General features: G+C 44.6%; 1 protein-coding gene across 1 annotated transcript; it reads left to right on the top strand.

The window, feature by feature from the left end:
* LOC138368385 (uncharacterized) lies at positions 1-618 on the top strand. Its single transcript, XM_069330914.1, has one exon. The coding sequence runs from the start codon at positions 1-3 to the stop codon at positions 616-618; it is 618 nt and encodes a 205-aa protein (XP_069187015.1).
* The last annotated feature ends 21,303 nt before the right edge of the window (positions 619-21,921 follow it).

Raw genomic sequence — 21,921 nt, forward strand, 5'->3', positions numbered from 1 at the left:
ATGACCATCAGTGGACCTTTCCAGAGCAGACCTCCCCCATTACCATCAGTGGACCTTCCCAGAGCAGACCTCCCCCATTACCATCAGTGGACCTTTCCAGAGCAGACTTCCCCCATGACCATCAGTGGACCTTCCCAGAGCAGACCTCCCCCATTACCATCAGTGGACCTCCCCAGAGCAGACCTCCTCCATTACCATCAGTGGACCTTCCCAGAGCAGACCTCCCCCATTACCATCAGTGGACCTTCCCAGAGCAGACCTCCCCCATTACCATCAGTGGACCTCCCCAGAGCAGACCTCCCCCATTACCATCAGTGGACCTTCCCAGAGCAGACCTCCCCCATTACCATCAGTGGACCTTCCCAGAGCAGACCTCCCCCATTACCATCAGTGGACCTTCCCAGAGCAGACCTCCCCCATTACCATCAGTGGACCATCCCAGAGCAGACCTCCCCCATTACCATCAGTGGACCTTCCCAGAGCAGACCTCCCCCATTACCATCAGTGGACCTTCCCAGAGCAGACCTCCCCCATTACCATCAGTGGACCTTCCCAGAGCAGACCTCCCCCATTACCATCAGTGGACCTTCCCAGAGCAGACCTCCCCTATTTCCATAAGCGAGAGAGGTAGAGTAAGAGAGCTAAGGAGAGAGAAAGAGAAGGAGAGAGTATAGAGAGAGAGAGAAAGCGAAAGAGAAAGCAAGAGAGAGAAAGCGAGAGAGAAAGCGGTAGAGAGACAGAAAGCGAGAGACAGAAAGCGAGACAGAAAGCGAGAGAGAGACAGAAAGCGGTAGAGAGACAGAAAGCGGTAGAGAGACAGAAAGCGGTAGAGAGACAGAAAGCGAGAGACAGAAAGCAAGAGACAGAAAGCGAGAGAGAGAAAGCGAGAGAGAGAAAGCGAGAGAGAAAGCGAGAGAGAGAGAGAAAGCGAGAGAGAGAGAGAAAGCGAGAGAGAGAGAGAAAGCGAGAGAGAGAGAGAAAGCGAGAGAGAGAGAGAAAGCGAGAGCAAGCGAGAGAAAGCGAGAATGAGAGAGAAAGTGAGAGAGAGAGAAAGCGAGAGAGAGAGAAAGCGAGAGAGAAAGCGAGAGAAAGCGAGAGAGAAAAAGCGAGAGAGAAAGCGAGAGAGAAAGCGAGCGAGAGAGAGAAAGCGAGAGAGAGAGAAGGCGAGAGAGAGAGAAGGCAAGAGAGAGAGAGCAAGAGAGAGAGAGAGAGCCACTCAATTGGTGCCAGAGTTCCACAGGGCAGTGTCCTCGGCCCTCTGTTTTGGAATGTTTATTTCAACAATCATTCCTGCAGTTCAAGCCTATGCTGATGACGACACTCTAACCTTCACATACAGAAAGGTTATGCCAACTGCTGCAAGAATCATCAATCACCAACTTTCAGCGATTTCTACCTAGGGTAGGAGACGGGGGGTCACATTTGTGGCCGAGAAGACACAAGCGATGATGATAACTAGACTGCACATGACAAATCGGACAAGCTTGCAAACGGGTGGCAGAACCCTAGAGTTCACAGATGAATTTGATATCTTGGGAAACGAAGTTCGGCTCTTCAATGACAATGAAGAGCCATGTGCTTAACCTAGCTCAAAAAGCAGCCAGGAAACGTACAGCACTACGGCGCATCTCATATCTTCTTGACAGCAAGGGATGAAAAACCTTATATGAAGCACAAGTTCGCTCCCATCTAGAGTATGCACCCCCTTTCTTGGATCACCTGCCCCCCAGCATTCTTCAGACTGTTGGACAAAGTGGAGAGACGGGCAGGAAGGCCGTCTTGACCAAGTCTGGTGGGAACGGTCTGATCATCAGAGCCTGCAACACCCTCGTGACGTCGGTGGTCTGTTATGTACAAGGCCAACATCCTCAAAGTTCCGCACTTGGCCCAACTCCGTGGAGAACCAATAGTTCCCACTCGTAACACTAGACTTTCAACCTTCAACAGCCTCATGCTGGAAGAGCAATTCTCAAGAACATCACTCCATCAGCGTTCATTCATTCCGAGACTGACTCGCATCTGGAACTTGTTCACTCAACAGGTTGATACACAGGAGATCAGGTCAACTGTTCACATAAAGACTCTGGCACACAGTTGGCTACAGAATCATCCTGTTCCGTATATGATTATTATCTAATGTTGTTAATGAATTAAGGCTATTAATATTGATGCATATAACAGGCTCATGAAGTAAATGGGCCTCTAGGAGAAGGTTTCAACTTAGCTGAGAAAGGAGTACAGCTCTTGCTTGCAGGTTCACTAGGTTCCTTATAGGATAGTTCCCTATGTGATAGTTTCACGATATATTCTCATGAAATGAGTTTCTAGGTATAGGCTTCAGATGAGCTGAGGTAGGATAACCTCTATTGATTGTAGTTTCACCAGGCATGTCATTAGACATCCCTTATGAACCCTAGTCTTAGCTGGGACTAGGGAGGAGAGAGAGAGAGAGAGAGAGAGAGAGAGAGAGAGAGAGAGAGAGAGAGAGAGAGAGAGAGAGAGAGAGAGAGAGAGAGAGAGAGAGAGAGAGAGGAGAGACCTACACAAGCCGTGTAGACCAAGATATACACACACACATACATATATTGCCATTTCAAACAGTTTAGCGAAGCGCAGTTCCCTAACCCGGGCCCACTATTTACGGAATTATCTACGACACAAGAGGGACTTAAACCAGTAGAGCCGCTGCGGCACGTGTCGACCTTACGTCGCCTTGCGTTACGAGCGCAATCCCTGTGGCACTGAGGATATTGGCTTACTCCCCTTTGGCTTTCGCGCTTGGGGCGTATTTTGCGTATTTTCCCACGGGATCGTTAGAAACAACAAACCAGCGGCATCCTAAACCCTTAAATTACGTGCCACTTAACGGAGCTAACGATGTTTAATTCGGTTGAGAATTTATCATAAGTTGGTGCAAGTATTTTTAAGGAATTTATATTTGGTGTAGCGTGGTATCGAGTGCCTCGATGCTCGACGGCATATGTTGACGTCGATAATTGATGGTTGGTTGGTGAGGAGACTTGGTCGTGGACCGGGCCGCGGGGTCGTTGAACCCCGAAATCATCCCAAGGTAAGGTTGGCGGGCAGGTCTGTACACGATCTCCTGGTCTATATTTTATAGGCCGGTTATCTGTACGTGTATGGGTATATGTACGGAAATGGCTATGTATGTATGTGATCGCCTTCAGTACATATATGGCTATATGAACCTAACTAACAAACTAACCTGACCTTAACTACAATGGTACTCTACAATGGTACTCTACAGTGGCACAAAACACGACTCTAAAACCTGCCGAGACCTAATTAAAGTTCCGTTTTAAGTATTTACGTAAAAATACAAAAACACACACACACACGAATCACAACAACGTGATATATCACGTTTATATATATATATATATATATATATATATATATATATATATATATATATATATATATATATATATAATGCAGCTATATGCAATGGAGCCCAGTCACTTGGAAGCTTGGTGATTGAACACCGACCTGCATGAAGCGAGACCGTCGCTCTACCGTCCAGCCCAAGTGATTGAGGTATAGAGGTACATAGAGGCCACATTAACGTCAAGATGAACGTTTTCGGTGTAATGGAGAAAAAGGAACACAATGTCAGAACAAACTCATTGCATACTTTGAAGTGGAAATTCCAGGCGGTACATGAAGACAGCCAGTGTACTGCGTTAACCGGTACGATAGCTGCACGCACGCACCCATGCACCCACGCACGCACACGGGAGACATCTCCCGTCACGCAGGGTGCAGTCGCACCTCCACAGATCTCCACAGAAGGTTCAAAAGGGCCACCACTTACGGGCTATTCATGCCCGTGCCACCTTTTGGGTGGCTTAATCTTCATCAATCAATCAATCATGCACGCACGCACGCACCGGCATATACACAGCTGGCCAACATCCGTGGAACATGCTTGAATCTAGACCAGGAGACATTCCTGGCCCTGTCCTCTACCTATGTCAGTACTAGGCAAAGCGATAAGCCATTACGACTATATAGTACATGGAGGGGATGAGGATTTTGGAAGGGACGGTGGGAGGGGGAAGGAAAGGTAGAGGAATGGTGTCCAATCACATGTGCAGGCTGGTGTTCAATCCCCGGCATTCCAAGCAGTTGGGCAACATTCCTCCGTTCCATCCTGATCCCTTCCAAGTGCTATATAGTTGTAATGGCTTGGCGCTTTCTCCTGGTCCTTACCTTCATCCAGTCACAATCTGAAAACTAACATACAATAAAACTCGAAAAAGTTACGCAATATATATATATCATGACTGGTCGCAGACCTGAGACGATCAGATTACAAGGAAAGACTTAACAAGCTCAACAGTGGTACATAAGCTAGGTGACGGGTAGAGAAGGGTAGAAATAGCTTAAGCTACTCTATCCTTTTGAGATGTATTTTATTGTCTCAAAAAAAACGTACTTGAACCTATTGAACTTAAGACGGGTAGAGGAGACATGACAACGTCATCCACGATCCGAATTTTGACAAATACACACACAAGTTAAAACGTTTGGAAGGTGCCCAGGCGCCCACAGGTGATTTCAAGGGATGGAAACCTTCATTTCCGAGCACTGAACAAGTGGAACTACCTGGTGGAGGAAGTCGTCGGTCCCAACACAACGTGTTATGAACATAATATGTATTGTGGATTATTTACAAAACGTACATATGATAGCCATTGAGTGGGTCGCAGTCCACAGTATTAGATGACCGAAAACTTAAAAAAAGCAGATGTTATGAACAGACGCTCGATTTTTTAGGCATAATTTTAAGTGCATTCACATGGATATTATATATATTATATATATATATATATATATATATATATATATATATATATATATATATATATATATATATATATATATATATATATATATATAACCTAGAAGGGGTACCACCTCTGGTGCAAGTGTAGGGACCCATAGCCTCGGAGAAGAAAATAAAGAGTACTCAGAGAAGACCTTGTGGATCCTCACTGAACACTTTGATATTTTCTTCTCCTACCACCCCTATTCTTTTGGTATGTGTGTATATTTATCTAACTTTATTTGAAAATGTCATTACACAAAAAGTTACAATATTGATTACATGCAGGGTACAAGGCTGCTTGTCACAAGTTGAACAGCTCCTCCAGCTCCTCAGATGGCGGGCAGGAACCATGGATGCAGTGAGCATTTCCTTTCTGGACTGCCACACTAAGGAGCTGAAAAAGAAAACTGGCAGCTCTAGTGTCTCTAGTTGTTTCGATTAGCTAAGACCCCAACTCCTTCAAAAAGATATATTATATATATATATATATATATATTATATATATATATATATATATATATATATTATATATATATATATATATATGTCGTACCTAGTAGCCAGAACGCACTTCTCAGCCTACTATGCAAGGTACGATTTGCCTAATAAGCCAAGTTTTCCTGAATCAATATATTTTCTCTAATTTTTTCTTATGAAATGATAAAGCTACCCATTTCATTATGTATGAGGTCAATTTTTTTTTATTGGAGTTAAAATTAACGTAGATTTATGACCGAACCTAACCAACCCTACCTAACCTAACCTATCTTTATAGGTTAGGTTTGGTTAGGTAGCCGAAAAAAGTTAGGTTAGGTTAGGTAGGTTAGATAGTCGGAAAACAATTAATTCATGAAAACTTGGCTTATTAGGCAAATCGGGCCTTGCATAATAGGCTGAGAAGTGCGTTCTGGCTACTAGGTACGACATTATATATATATATATATATATATATATATATATATATATATATATATATATATATATATATATATATATATATATATACAGGGGCAATTCTGGGTCTATCAACCCGAATGCTAAGCTTCGAGGGACAGAGGATTTAGCACTATCTTTCACGCATAGGAAATAATAACCAGTGACCAAAGTGGTCAGTGGAAGCGGTGTCGAAGGAACGGAAAGGGGGTGGGACGAAGGAGGGATGGGGGCATGGAAGGGGAGAATAGCAGGAAGGAGGGATAGTGCAGGGAGGGAAATGTAATATAGGATGGGACAGTTAAGAGAAAGGGGAAAAGAAGGAGGGGAGGAGGAGGGATGGAATAGGCAGGAAAGGTGGTAGGAACATGAGATGGGACAAGAAAAGGAAAAGTATACATGAAAGTGATGAGGGATGGATGGGAAGGTAACTGGAATTGAAAATGTGTTAGAAAAGAGTTACACCAATTGGGTTGAAAAGTGGAATGGACTTAGGAAACCGAAAAAAAGTAAAGAGGGAAAGACAAGGAAAGGAGCAGACATGAAGGATCAGGAAAGGGAAAGGGGCAGATCTAAGGAAGGTGGATAGGGACATGAAAGTAGAGAATGGGACAGGAAAGGGTTAGCAAGTACGACGTCAGGAGTTATATGGAAGAGGACTATAAAGGAACAACTACAGAAGTTAAGGGTAAATGTAGAATCAAGGGAAGCTACCTGTTGATAATTTCAAGGACCAGTGTCATCCTGATGGCTTGTCTGATCAACTAGGCTGTCCGGTGACGTACGAGTCGCAGCCTGGTTGATAAAATAAACTTTGAAGGTGCCTGTCGAGTTCCCTTTTGAACACTGTGAGAGGTCGGCCAGTTATGACTCCTGACCGTGTGGGGAAAAGGTATGTTGAAGAAAAGTCTTAATTGGGCCTTTGATGTTGATCGAATTCTCTCTCTCAGCGTGCCTATTGAGCACCTGTTTTTCAGTGGGGCTATTTTGCACCTCCTGCCATGCCTCCTGGTCTCATGTGGTGTTCACATGTGGCATCAGTTCTTCTAATATTTTCCAGTTGTAAATTATCATGCACCTCTCCCGCCTGTGCTCCAGATAATACAGATTTAAAATTTTTAGGCGGTCCTAATAATTTGGATGTTTTATTGAGTGGATTTTAACAGTAAAAGATATTTGCATGCTCTCCAGGCCAGCACCTTTTCCTGCTTTGAATGGGGCGGTTAGTGTGTAACAATATTCCACTTCAGAGAGCACTAATGTATAACAAATATATGAAGATGGCGTGGCATCACTTGTTTGGAAGGTTCTTGTTGTCCAACCTGTCCTTATTCTTGCAGTTGTGACAGCAAATGAACAAATCCACAAGGGCCGTGACGAGGATTCGAACCTGCGTCCGGGAGCATCCCAGACACTGCCTTAATCGACTGAGCTACGACAGCAACTTTGCTGTGTTCTTTAAAAGGACTTCCGACATCTTGAGATGATTTCGGGGCTTTAGTGACCCCGTGGCCCGGTCCTCGACCAGGCCTCCACCCCCAGGAAGCAGCCCGTGACAGCTGACTAACACCCAGGTACCTATTTTACTGCTAGGTAACAGGGACATAGGGTGAAAAAAACTCTGCCCATTGTTTCTCGCCGGCGCCCGGGATCGAACCCGGGACCACAGGATCACAAGTCCAGCGTGCTGTCCGCTGGGCCGACCGGCTCCCTGATTCCTCCTAAATGTTTTACAATAACTTTTAATTTTAATAGTGTGGTTTGAGTGTGTTATATATATTTCTGCTTTGATGTTTAATTTGTTTCCACAGCGCAGTAATTGGAATATATCCTCAGTTAACATCATGTTATTTATTGTGGCCCATTGAAAGACTTGATTAACATTTGATTGGAGGTTTGCTGTGTCCAAAATATTGTCTACTCTTAGGGAAATTGTAGTGTCATCTACAAAGGATGATACAGCACTGTAGTTTGTATCCTTGTCTATATCTGATATAGTAGTAGTAGTAGTAGGCATCCATCAGTCTCAGGAGACTATGGAGTTGCACTCTGGTATCGACCTGGTCTGGAGTGGCCTCACCAGGGCGCAAAGCCAGGGTAGGTTGATTCGGGGGGAGCTGCTGTTACCCATGCAGCAGGACCCTCCTCTCCACGACGCTGAAAGTCTCCAATGGAAAGGCTTTTCCTCATCCTTATATCTGGTATAAGGATGAGGAAAACCGGACGATTCCGAATGGACTTTGTTGACACTTACACTCTGCCCTTTGTTCGTCAACAAGTTCCATTTCCCAACTTTCCCAGTAATACCTTTTGATATTATTTATTCCTGCACACTTTGCACGCTTTTGCATGCAATAACACCATGGATCACATTTATCGAAAGCTTTTGCGAAATTTGTGTATATTACATTAGCATTTTACATGTTTTCCATGGCGTCTAACACTGTCATAGTGATGTAGCAATTGTGAGAGGCGGGAGCGGCCTGTTCTGAACCCTTGTTGTCCGGGGTTATGTAGACACTAACTGTTAACGGCTAGTTAACTAAGCTTAGTTAAGTTCACTCTTAGTTCATTCTAAGAAAGCCTAGAATGAAGATGGAAGGGTAAGAAATCAAATATTTCATGAATGAAGAAAGAAGAGTGTGAATAAAATTAAAAGGGGGGTATGAAGAAGGGGTGAAAGAAGGAAGAATAGTGTGTATTGCAGAATAGGGTGAATGAATGAAGAACAAGGTGAAGGAAGACTGGCGTGAAGCAAGAGTAGCGTGAAGCAAGAAAGAACAGTGTAGTTGAAGGAAGACCAGCGGGAATGAAGCAGGAATCGCGTGAATGAAGAATGTGGTGAATAATGGAGCAAGATGAACAGCACTGAACAAAATTCATAACAACGGGACAAGAGAAATAACAGAAAACGGAAGAACAGATATAAAAAAGGTAGCAAAATAGGAAGTTAAAACAGAGAGAGTAAATATGAAGAGATGTTACGAATAAGGAGAGAGAGAGAGAGAGAGAGAGAGAGAGAGAGAGAGAGAGAGAGAGAGAGAGAGAGAGAGAGAGAGAGAGAAGAACTAGCATGAATGAGAGATGGGATAGGCAGGACAGGTGAGGGCTAGAGTAGAGCTGAGTTTGGATAACAAATGGGGAGACAAGGTGGGGAAGAAAGAGGGGAGGAAGAGGAGGGGAGGAATGTGAGTGGGGTACAAAGAGGAGAGGAAAGAGTTATAGTAATTGATGATGCAGGGCAAGCGTAGATAGATGGGGTGAGCTGTGTGTGTGGGGGGGGGGGGCGGGGAGACTAGAAAAACTGTGATGCTGTGGAGGGGTCTAAAACGGGTTGTGAGGGGGCGGGGTGTGTTGTAGGGGTGAGGTGTTGGGGGGTGTAGGAGGGGTTGTAGGAAGGGGTGTAGGAGGAGGAGGGGGTGTAGGAGGAGGAGGGGGTGTAGGAGGAGGAGGGGGTGTAGGAGGAGTGTAGGAGGAGGGAATGTAGCAGGAGCAGGGAGTGTAGGAGGAGCAGGGAGTGTAGCAGGAGGAGGGAGTGTAGGAGGAGGGAGTGTAGGAGGAGGAGGGGGTGTAGGAGGAGGAGGGGGTGTAGGAGGAAGGGGTGTAGGAGGAGGAAGGGGTGTAGGAGGAGAAGGGGGTGTAGGAGGAGAAGGGGGTGTAGGAGGAGAAGGGGGTGTAGGAGGAGGGGGTGTAGGAGGAGGAGGGAGTGTAGGAGGAGGAAGGAGTGTAGGAGGAGGAGGGAGTGTAGGAGGAGGAGGGAGTGTAGGAGGAGGAGGGAGTGTAGGAGGAGGAGGGGGTGTAGGAGGAGGAGGGGGTGTAGGAGGAGGAGGGGGTGTAGGAGGAGGAGGGGGTGTAGGAGGAGGAGGGGGTGTAGGAGGAGGAGGGGGTGTAGGAGGAGGAGGGGGTGTAGGAGGAGGAGGGGGTGTAGGAGGAGGAGGGGGTGTAGGAGGAGGAGGAGGGGGTGTAGGAGGAGGAGGAGGGGGTGTAGGAGGAGGAGGAGGGGGTGTAGGAGGAGGAGGGGGTGTAGGAGGAGGAGGGGGTGTAGGAGGAGAAGGGGGTGTAGGAGGAGGAGGGGGTGTAGGAGGAGGAGGGGGTGTAGGAGGAGGAGGGGGTGTAGGAGGAGGAGGGGGTGTAGGAGGAGGAGGGGGTGTAGGAGGAGGAGGGGGTGTAGGAGGAGGAGGGGGTGTAGGAGGAGGAGGAGGGGGTGTAGGAGGAGGGGGTGTAGGAGGAGGAGAGGGTGTAGGAGGAGGAGAGGGTGTAGGAGGAGGAGGGGGTGTAGGAGGAGGATGGGGTGTAGGAGGAGGATGGGGTGTAGGAGGAGGATGGGGTGTAGGAGGAGGAGGGGGTGTAGGAGGAGGAGCGGGTGTAGGAGGAGGAGGGGGTGTAGGAGGAGGAGGGGGTGTAGGAGGAGGAGGGGGTGTAGGGTGATTGAGTGCAAGAGACTGCATGGGTGATGGAATGCAAGAGTGATGCACTTGACAGAATAAACTTACCCAGTTCCCCCTGGTCCACCCTGGGGGGCCACACCCCCCAGGGCCACACCCCCCAGGGCCACACCCCCCAGGGACACCCTTGGTCTACCTTGGGCCACACAAAACCCACTCAAGACAGCACAGTAATCCCTCTTCATCACCCGTCCCATAACATGTCCCAACATCCCACACTGTGGCGTCCTGCTGCATCCTTCTCCTCTTGGCACTTGGCACTCGAGACCCACAGGGAGATCTTCCAAGAACTTCGTTATTTTGGTGTATAGCAAATTGTAAAGTACGTATAACAAATTGTGACGTGCGTATAGCAAATTGTGACGTGCGTATAGCAAATTGTGACGTGCATATAGCAAATTGTGACGTGCGTATAGCAAATTGTGACGTGCATATAGCAAATTGTGACGTGCGTATAACAAATTGTGACGTGCGTATAGCAAATTGTGACGTGCGTATAGCAAATTGTGACGTGCATATAGCAAATTGTGACGTGCATATAGCAAATTGTGACGTGCATATAGCAAATTGTGACGTGCGTATAGCAAATTGTGACGTGCATATAGCAAATTGTGACGTGCGTATAGCAAATTGTGACGTGCATATAGCAAATTGTGACGTGCATATAGCAAATTGTGACGTGCGTATAGCAAATTGTGACGTGCGTATAGCAATTTGTAAAGAGCGTATAACAAATTATGAAATGCGTATGAAAAATAATAAAGTGTATAGGAGTGCATCCAAAGACAAATCGTAAAGTTTTTATTTATTTTGTATTTTTTTAAATACAACAAAGAGGATGGTGAAGACTGAGCCCCGGCACACTGTGATAGGTCAGGTCACTGATAATAATGAGACATGTAAGAGGATGGTGAAGACTGAGCCCCGGCACACTGTGATAGGTCAGGTCACTGATAATAATAAGACATGTAAGTAGTACTTTATATACCATCCATTCACTTGGGCTGTAGGAGTCTCGAACCGTGGACCCCTTGCGTGGGAGCCCGAAGCTCAGTCGATTGGGCTATGAGTAGTCTTAATAAGGAAAGGAGTATAAATAAATGAACTATAAGGAGTGGTCTTTATATTAGTATTTTGTCTTTGAGTTCACTAGAAATTTTGTTGTGAAGTTCGCAGCTGAACAGATGTGTGCAGAGGCTGAAGAGAGCAAGTTGGTTAGGTTAGAGGTTACTAGAGAGAGAAACGTTTATATTGAAACAATAATACAAAAATATACGACCGGATGAATTATTTGTTAGAGCCTTACAAAACAAATTTAAGTGTGAGAACATAATACAGTTAGCTGTAGACTGCATATTGGTCCATACGAGGCAGCTCCAATTTATGTCCACCCTAATTCACACACATGTGAAATGACGAAATTCATTTCGTCATTTCCTTTTGACGAAATTCAACGACCCTTCGGGTCTATTATGTCACCTGGTAATTTGCTACGTAAATCAACCACCCTTTTCCAAACCCAATATTTACCTAGGTGTTCTCCCACTCTAATCTTATTAAATCTTTTTAAAACACTTTATCAAATTTTCCTTTGTTACACCCTTCCAAGAATAAGGTTTGGCCTTTATATGATACCCTGAAACATTTTCTTAATTCAAAGTCTGAATTTTCAAAGAGTAAGTCTCACAGTCTATACTATCTTGAAAGAGTCTTTTCACTCCTCTTTCTATAAGCATATATTTACATTTGTCTTAGTTACAGACCAGCATTCACTTTCCCCACCATTTAAATGGGTGTGTGTATGTCTCTGTGTGTGTCATCACAAACCCTCTCCGTTCTATTGCTGCTTGTGCAGATTAGTACACAATCGACTTGAGAATGGTCCAGGACGGACCGAAACGTCGTCGTCCCTTCGCCTATTGTGTGGTCTGGTCAACAGATTTGTATCAGCATTGATATGAATTGGGGTAACTTACTCTGTCAACCTCTTGACGTGTATTAAGAAGAGGATGGTCCTTGTTCTTGACCCTTGTGGTACTCCATCAACCAGCCTACTACTGATACACCAGCCTAATACTCTCCCTGATACACCAGCCTAATACTCTCCCTCATACACCAGCCTAATACTCTCCCTCATACACCAGCCTAATACTCTCCCTGATACACCAGCCTAATACTCTCCCTGATACACCAGCCTGATACTCTCCCTGATACACCAGCCTAATACTCTTCCCTCATACACCAGCCTAATACTCTCCCTCATACACCAGCCTAATACTCTCCCTCATACACCAGCCTAATACTCTCCCTCATACACCAGCCTAATACTCTCCCTCATACACCAGCCTAATACTCTCCCTCATACACCAGCCTAATACTCTCCCTCATACACCAGCCTAATACTCTCCCTCATACACCAGCCTAATACCCTTCCCTGATACACCAGCCTAATACTCTTCCCTCATACACCAGCCTAATACTCTTCCCTCATACACCAGCCTAATACTCTCCCTGATACACTAGACTATTTCTGCAGCTTGGGCACTGGTCTTATGGCCGAGCGGGTGTCGAATGTGCTTCCAAGTAACCAATGAAACGAAAATGAATTGAGGGCAACAGGAGCCATTCCAAACAAAGTTCGCCCAACCACTTGGGCTGAACGGTAGAGCGACGGTCTCGCTTCATGCAGTTCGGCGTTCAATCCCCGACCGCCCAAGTGGTTGGGCACCATTCCTTCCCCCTCCCATCCCAAATCCTTATCCTGACCCCTTCCCAGTGCTATATAGTCATAATGCCTTGGCGCTTTCCCTTGATAATTCCTACCTCCCTCCCTGCAACCAATGTGACGTGTAACAATGGAACTGGAATGCAGAGAGAACAATTGCAGAAGGCGAGCAGCAATCTCTATCTTCTCAAGATAGAAGATAGAGCAATGTTGATAAGATTACTGTAAGGTTAAGGCGTAAGCGGTGTATACGAACTGGTGGTTAGAAAAGATTGGGTGTGAAGGAGAGGATCCGAATATTTGGAGGCTAAGGAGCAGTGAACGAGGGAAAGACGTAGGGATTGAAAATGGAAGAGGGTCTACGTTATTAGAAAAGCTAGAGAGTGGAAGGGGGAGATTGGGTGCATGTGCAGGGTAGAGAGTGGAAGGGACAGCGTTATGACAGGGTTGGTGAAACCAAACGATCACAAAACATGTCTTGCAATCATCAAAATAACAATGCGAAAGGGAGAAAGAGGGAGAGACAAGAAGAGGGGGAGAGGAGAGAGAATGGGGAGAGAGGAGCGACGGGGAGAGAGAGAGGTGGGAGAGACTGAGAGGGGGAAGGAGAGAGAGGGGGAAGGAGAGAGAGGGGGAAGGAGAGAGAGGGGGAAGGAGAGAGAGGGGGAAGGAGAGAGAGGGGGAAGGAGAGAGAGGGGGAAGGAGAGAGAGGGGGAAGGAGAGAGAGGGGGAAGGAGAGAGGGGATAGACGGGGGGTGAAAGAGAGGGGAGGGGGGGGGGGGTCTACTTCTGACACCCCCCAGAGGCCGGAGTGGCATCAAAGACCGTTGTTGCAAGCAATTGTGACAGCCAACTCCACTGGAAAGATGAATCAGTGAGGGCCAACAAATAGGACGGAATGACTAAGGGATGACAACAAGGCAAGAGGAAGAAAGTTATGAAGAAGGAAAAGGAAGAGAGGGGGCGGAATGAGAAGAGGTCCGAGGCGGAAGAGGAGGAGGATTCCCCCCAGCAACAATAACAGCAGAAGCCGCAACACAGGAGCAACATGGAGCAGCAACACTACTATCAACAGCAACAGGACCACCACCAGTAACACCAGTAACACAAACTTGCAAAAAGATGGAGAAGATTTGTAAGGATTATGATTAATCACAATGAGGAGAAGAAGATTGTGATTAAAGATTAGTAAGACATCTTGAGGGAAGGGGACTTTGCAACACACACGTCCCCCATCCAAATCCTCTTCAAGAATGTCAACTCCTCATCCTCCTTCCTCCCCCCCCTCTCTGAGATACAAGCTCTCTGAGACACACAACGCGAGTCCCCACCACTAACACGGGGTTCGTGGCAGGTAAATCCAGGCTCACAGGTTAAATAGAAGTTTAAAACCAGCTGCAAAAAAAATTATGCAAGCTAGAGAAGGGCGGCCGACTGTATTTTTCTGGATATTCAAAACCCCTTTGAGACAGTAACCCAGTAAGAGACAGAAGAGTTAAGGAAGACAGGAGTTTCACTTGCAACATTTTCAGAGAATCTGACAGGGTAGGCAAGTCCAGACAGAAACTGGATTCGGTAGAAACTAAGTATTCACAAAGACACAAGAACTTTTTTTTCAGAGTAAGGAACAAATAGTATGCATACTAATTAGTTAGGTCGTGATGGCAGACTCCATACATAGTTTTCAAATGTATACATGATAAAGCCCAATAGGTTCAGAAACCTGTACTCCAGCTGAAAGGCGGGACTAAAAACCCGAAGCTCAGTCCTCGCAAGCACAATGTGGTGAGTAGAATTAGGTCAATACTAGCGACACCACCACAACTACAAGCCATAGTAGCACCAGTAGCAGTTGCAGCACTACCAGCAGCAGTAACAGCAACAACTGCAGCAACAGCAGCAGGAACAGAACTAGCAGCGGCAACAGCAGCAGCAGTAGCACCAGCAGAAGCGCAACAGCAGAAGCAGCAACAACAGCAACACCAGCAGCAACATCAACAACAACAACAGTAGCAGCAATAGTAGCAGCAACAGTAGCAGCAACAATAACAGCAACAGCAACAACAGTAGCAGCAACAGTAGCAGCAACAGCAACAATAACAGCAACAACAGTAGCAGCAACAACAACAGCAACAACAACAGCAGCAGCAACATCAACAGTTGCAGCAGAAGCAACAACAGCAGCATCAACAAGAACAGCAGCAGAAGCAGCAGCAGCAGCAGAGGGGTACAGTGGCAGACAGTTGACTCAAGACCCAAATAAGCTGGCCAGTTCCTCTCCACCCCAGGTAATTACTCCCCGACTTGCCTCTCCCTGCCTCTTGACATTTTCAATTTACTTTTGGCTTCACTTTTCATCCAAGTTTCTTACGAATCCGTCTTCCGGCTGGAGCCGAAATTATATAATCTCGCTTAATTTTCTCGGCTCTATGGTGATTTTGTTTTGAAAATTGTTCACCATATTGCATAAGTAGCTCCAAGAGCAGCGTCAACCACTCTAACCAAACTACCCTAACCAAGCGGGGCTTAACTATCTCAAACCCAGCCTGATATGACTTGACAAATCCATGTTATGCATTTTGTCCCCTAAAAACTGTGCAACAAACCCCCCCAAGAGAAACGTCATTGGACGCCATGTTGAACTTGCGTGGCACGCATGCGCAGTGAGGCTCTCTCCATGTTGATCACGCGCTTGAGGCACGCATGCGCAATGAGACTCGCGCCTGTGACACGCATGCGCAGTGAGACTCGTGCCTGTGACACGCATGCGCAGTGAGGCTCCCGCCATGTTGATCCCGTGCTTGAGGCACGCATGCGCAGTGAGACTCGCGCCTGTGACACGCATGCGCGGTGAGACTCGTGCCTGTGACACGCATGCGCAGTGAGGCTCGCGCCTGTGACACGCATGCGCGGTGAGGCTCTCGCCATGCAAATAGTTCAGAGAGACGATAATTAAATCTCTCTCTTCATTGTGGCTCTTGATTGCACTTTTGAATTTCTTTCATAATTTTCTTTGGATCCGTTAATGAGCTGAACGTTGGACTCGGCCCGCGACTCTCTTCTAAACATTTCCTGTTTGTTTTTGTGGACTTTGACGATAGATAATTCAGCTGGACGATAGATTTTGTTTGCCTCTCTTAATTCGTAATTTTAGTTCCACTTTGACTTTTTTTTGGCAGTCTTAGTTGCTGTTTTATTTTTATTTTAATTTTACTTGTTATTTGTACTCATTTTGGATCCCATTTTCTTTTGAACTTTGCAATCAACGTCTTTGTTTGCTTTTGACTTCACTTTGTTTGACTTCATTGTTTGCTTTTGACTTCAATTATTGCTGTTGACCTGTATGTTCATTTCAGTGCTTAAAATTCACTTCGTACTGAATTTAATACTAATAATAAGAATTAATTGTGCCGGGGGACAGGAAGCCATAGTGTATTCATACACGTTTAGCTTTATTCGAGAGTCCGAATTCTTAGCCCACCTAAGCCCGTGCTTTAGATGGCACGGGATATTCATGCCCGTGCCACAAAAGAGGTGGCACGGGCATGAATAGCCCGTGAGAAAACTGAGACATAAGTCTTGCTTAAATACCTAGTTTTTACAGTTAGAGAATGGGAATTATCAGGGGGAAAGCGTCAAGCCATTACGACTATATAGCACTGGGAAGAGGTCCAGATAAGGATTTGGGATGGGACGGGGGGGAAGGAATGGTGCCCAACTACTTGGACGGTTGGGGATTGAACGCCGACCTGCATGAAGCGAGGCCGTCGTTCTACTTGGGCTGGACGGTAGAGTCCACAGTAGACAGTAGAGCTGGTAAGGTTACAAAATTAGAGATAATCATTCATGTTAAACTCTAAAGTTAGTCTTATCCACACTCACTCTCTATACAGCAATTGTCAAAGGTCTTCCACCATAATTCCTTCCCTCCGTCCTATGACAAATCTTTATCCTCAGCTCTTTCAAGTGCTATATAGTCGTAAAAGCTTAGCGTTTTCTCTTCATAATTACCTAACCATCCATCATAATTCTCACTTAGATAAACAGATATTCCCCCCCCCAAAAAAAAAAAAAAATAATAATAATAATAATGATGTTCTTCAAGACCCGACAACATTGAACTACTAAGTTCAACACCAACTATCACTCCCTCACGTTGTCTAAAATGTATAAAACTCTGTTGACCAGACCACACACTTTAAAGTGAAGGGACGACGACGTTTCGATCCGTCCTGGACCATTTTCAAGTCGATTGTGATGAGGGAAGGTGGTGGTTGTTTTAGATTCAGCTACTCGGAACTGAACGTTCCAAGTAGCACGGGCTATAGTGAGCCCGTGGTGAACTTACCTGGTACAGCAGCGGGGCTGTAACTCTGAGGGAAGATTGATTGATTGATGAAGATTAAGCCACCCAAAAGGTGGCCCGGGCATGAATAGCCCGTAAGTGGTGGCCCTTTTGAGCCATTACCAGTATCAAGAACTGATACTGGAGATCTGTGGAGGTGCGAATGCACCCTGCATGACGGGAGATGTGTCCCTCGTGAATGTGTTAAGATGAAGATGAAGCCACCCAAAAGGTGGCACGGGCATGAATAGCTCGTAAGTGGTGGCCCTTTTGAGCCATCACCAGTATCAATAGATGATACTGGAGATCTGTGGAGGTGCGACTGCACCCTGCGTGACGGGAGATGTCTCTCGTCGTGAAGAGGAGAGAGAGAGAGAGAAGATTAAGCCACCCAAAAGGTGGCTTGGGCATGAATAGCCCATAAGTGGTGGCCCTTTTGAGCCATTTCCAGTATCTATAGATGATACTGGAGATCTGTGGAGGTGCGACTGCACCCTGCGTGACGGGAGATGCTGAGGGAAGGAGGCGAAGGACAATAAATAAGCAAGAGAGAGGTGAGGAGAAAAAGATCTTAGGGGAAGAAAAAGCAAGGCAAAAGTCACGAAAGGTAAGGGGTAATGAAGGGGGAAAGTAATAGGAATAAGAAAGGGATCGTAAGAGAATACAAGGGAAAGAAAAAGAAAGAAGGAAAGAGAAAGAAAGATAAATGGAAGGGTAAGCTTATGTTAGGTCACGTTTGTTATTAAGTTTAGAGGATGTGAGTATATACTGTGAAAGGGAAGAGTCAACAGCAACAAAACCAGGACTCAAGTTTATGTTGGTTATGTTGTGTATCAGAGCCGATTCAACAAGACGGCGTCTGTGTTGAGGCAGGAAAAATTATTTTGGAGGAAGACCAATCAATCGGATGATTAGAATCCCTAACATGACAGAGAGAGCATTGTTAGTGTCTGCAGACTTAACACTTCTTTTGCGTTCTTTAAGTCTGTCATTCAGTGTACGGCCAGTTTCGCCAAAGTATTGGAGAGGACAAGATGAACAGGAAATAGAGTAGACACCGGCAGCATTAGAAGCAGGAGCAGCAGTGTGAACTAGATTGCTGCGAAGTGTGTTAGTTTGTCGAAAGGCGAGTTTAATGTCAAGAGGACGAAAGGTATTGGTAAAAGTTTTGAGTTCAGATATGAAGGGAAGACATAGTACAGTGCTACTAGTGTTGGAAGCAGGTTTAGGATGAAAGAAATTTCGTTTAGCTTGAGAATAGGCACAGTTAATGAAATGCAAAGGGTAACCAAGGCGAGAGAATGATTTGTAGATAAAGGCAATTTCAGAATCAAGAAACTGAGGGTCGCTGATGCGTAGGGCGCGGAGGGAGAGAGAGACGAGGACACTTTTCTTAACAGAAGGAGGATGGTAGGAAAAGAAGTGAATGTTCATGCCACTATGCATGGGTCTGCGGTAGACAGAGAAAGAGAACCCAGACATAGAGCTGTAAACGTCAAGAAAAGGAAGGAGGGAATTAGATTCCCATTCAACTTTGAAATAGATGGAAGGAGCCAGATTGTTAAGAGAGGAGAAGAAAGGCTGGAAAAGACTAATGTTAAGAGACCATAAAGCAAAACAAATCTTTTGAAATGTACAAAATCACATCTGTAGGAGCTTCGGCCTTACCCACGTGGAGTCCACGCTTCGAGACTCCTACAGCCCATGTGAATGGAATGTTTAGAAGTGTATATATGCAGGCGATGAGTCACAATAACGTGGCTGAAGTACGTTGACCAGACCACACACTAGAGAGTGAAGGGACGACGACCTGTTCTGTCGTCTCTTCACTCTCTAGTATGTGGTCTGGTCGAAATCTACATATGGTTTAGACAGCTGCATACCTGTTTTGTCCGGACAGTATTACAATGATTTGTGAAAATTGATACGAACAAGGTTTCTAATCCTGATTCTGACAATGACAACGTTAACGCGCTGTTAATTGTGACTCTCATATGCAATTAAAGTATTTGTAAATGTTATGTCAACTTTCTCAATCATAAATGTAGAACCAGTTATGATTAAAACTTGTGATATGACTGTTTAACTTCCCCCTCACACCATTAAGCTAACAACTTGTAGATAGATATATAGCTATATAGATAGATATACTGACGACAGCCTGTGTAAATAATATATATATATATATATATATATATATATATATATATATATATATATATATATATATATATATATATATATTATATTGTGACGGTAACGCGTTGGTGTTCGGCTGTTTAAGGCTAGGGGTATGGCCTCGTCACATAGTTATAAAAAAAAATAGAAAAACTGGAACTTCGTCTGTGGTAAGGTAAGGAGAAGACACACAAAACACAAGTAAACTTTAACAATGAAATTTTAATTACGTTAAATAAATCAAAACATGAAAATAATGCACAAACAAATTCTTATAATAAAATCAATGAATCAAAATAATAAGAATACTTAAATGACAAAATGAAAAGTTACGTTAAGGCAAAATAACAAGTGCAATACAAAAGTAAGTGGGAGGTGCTGGAATATTGGCTTAAAGCCACCACCTCTCTCAGTACACTCTAGAGTCTAGCTGGGAGGTGTGCTGGCTACGAAAGCACTGAACATTCTGAGGACTGATGTTGGGGCGACCCCAGACATCAGGTAGTATTGGGGGGCGAGTGCAGGTGCAGCCAGACCGGCGACCAATCAGCGGAGCCGTAGCGATCAACGGGTAGTTTGGTGATTTGGGTCCGAACAGGTGGCGGGCTGCATACGTTTCTGCTCACCCTGGCAAGCCTTGCTGGTGTTGTTGTCGTTGTTGGACATTTCTTCCATAGTCTTTTTATATAATTGTGAAGACGTAATTATGGAGGGAAGAGCAGGCTCAATCTCTTGAAGGAGATTATCGTCACAATATATATATATATATACATATATATATATATATATATATTATATATATATATATATATTATATATATATATATATATATATATATATATATATTGTGACGGTAACGCGTTGGTGTTCGGCTGTTTAAGGCTAGGGGTATGGCCTCGTCACATAGTTATAAAAAAAAAATAGAAAAACTGGAACTTCGTCTGTGGTAAGGTAAGGAGAAGACACACAAAACACAAGTAAAACTTTAACAATGAAATTTTAATTACGTTAAATAAATCAAAACATGAAAATATGGACAAACAAATATGTATAATAAAATCAATGAATCAAAATAATAAGAATACTTAAATGACACAATGAAAGTTACGTTAAGGCAAAATAATAAGAAGTGCAACACAAAAGTTAAGTGGGAGGTGCTGGAATATTGGCTTAAAGCCACCACCTCTCTCAGTACACGCTAACGTCTAGCTGGGAGGAGTGCTGGCTACGAAAGCACGGAACATTCTGAGGACTGATGTTGGGGCGACCCCAGACATCAGGTAGTATTGGGGGCGAGTGCAGGTGCAGCCAGACCGGCGACCAATCAGCGGAGCCGTAGCGATCAACGGGTAGTTTGGTGGTTGGAGTTCGAACAGGTGGCTGGTTGCATACGTTTCTGCTCACCCTGGCAAGCCTTGCTGGTGCTGGTGTTGTTGTCGTTGTTGGACATTTCTTCCATAGTCTTTTTATATAATTGTGAAGACGTAATTTTGGAGGGAAGAGCAGGCTCAATCTCTTGAAGGAGATTATCGTCACAATATATATATATATATATATATATATATATATATATATATATATATATATATATATATATAATCTTTGGACAACACCCACCAGTGGGACTCGAACCCAGAAAGCACAACTACCTTCCAGTAGCTGGCATAACTAGTATGCTTTAACCCACTACGCCATCAGACCTTACAAAGAAGTAGATAGTTCGAGATATATATATATCTCAAACATCTCTACCTCCCGAAGGCACCAGATGAGTGAGGGGTCAGTCTGCAATTTTCGTCAAGCCACTGTCAATGTGAGAGAACTCGTGTCCAGCTTAAGCTGGACACGAGTATGTCCATATACTCGACATATGGACGAGTATGTCCATATGTCGTACCTAGTAGCCAGAACTCACTTTTTGGCCTACTATGCAAGGCCCTATTTGCCTAATAAGCCAAGTTTTCCTGAATAAATATATTTTTTCTAATTTTTTTCTTATGAAATGATAAAGCTACCCATTTCATTATGTATGAAGTCAATTTTTTTTTATTGGAGTTAAAATTAACGTAGATATATGACCAAACCTAACCAACCCTACCTAACCTAACCTAACCTATCTTTATAGGTTAGGTTTGGTTACATAGCCGAAAAAGTTAGGTTAGGTTAGGTTAGGTAGGTTAGGTAGTCGAAAAACAATTAATTCATGAAAACTTGGCTTATTAGGCAAATCGGGCCTTGCATAGTAGGCTGAGAAGTGCGTTCTGGCTACTAGGTACGACATATATATATATATATATATATATATATATATATATATATATATATATATATATATATATATATATATATATATAATGTCGTACCTAGTAGCCAAAACGCACTTCTCGGCCTACCATGTACGGCCCGATTTGCCTATCAGACCGAGTGATTTTCTTTATTTTC

This window comes from Procambarus clarkii, chromosome 25 (assembly GCF_040958095.1).
Source record: "Procambarus clarkii isolate CNS0578487 chromosome 25, FALCON_Pclarkii_2.0, whole genome shotgun sequence".
In the NCBI taxonomy this organism is placed as follows: Eukaryota; Metazoa; Arthropoda; class Malacostraca; order Decapoda; family Cambaridae; genus Procambarus; species Procambarus clarkii.

Bases quoted from the DNA above. Each gene is read 5' to 3' on its own strand.
- LOC138368385 (XM_069330914.1), top strand. From the start codon at position 1: ATGACCATCAGTGGACCTTTCCAGAGCAGACCTCCCCCATTACCATCA.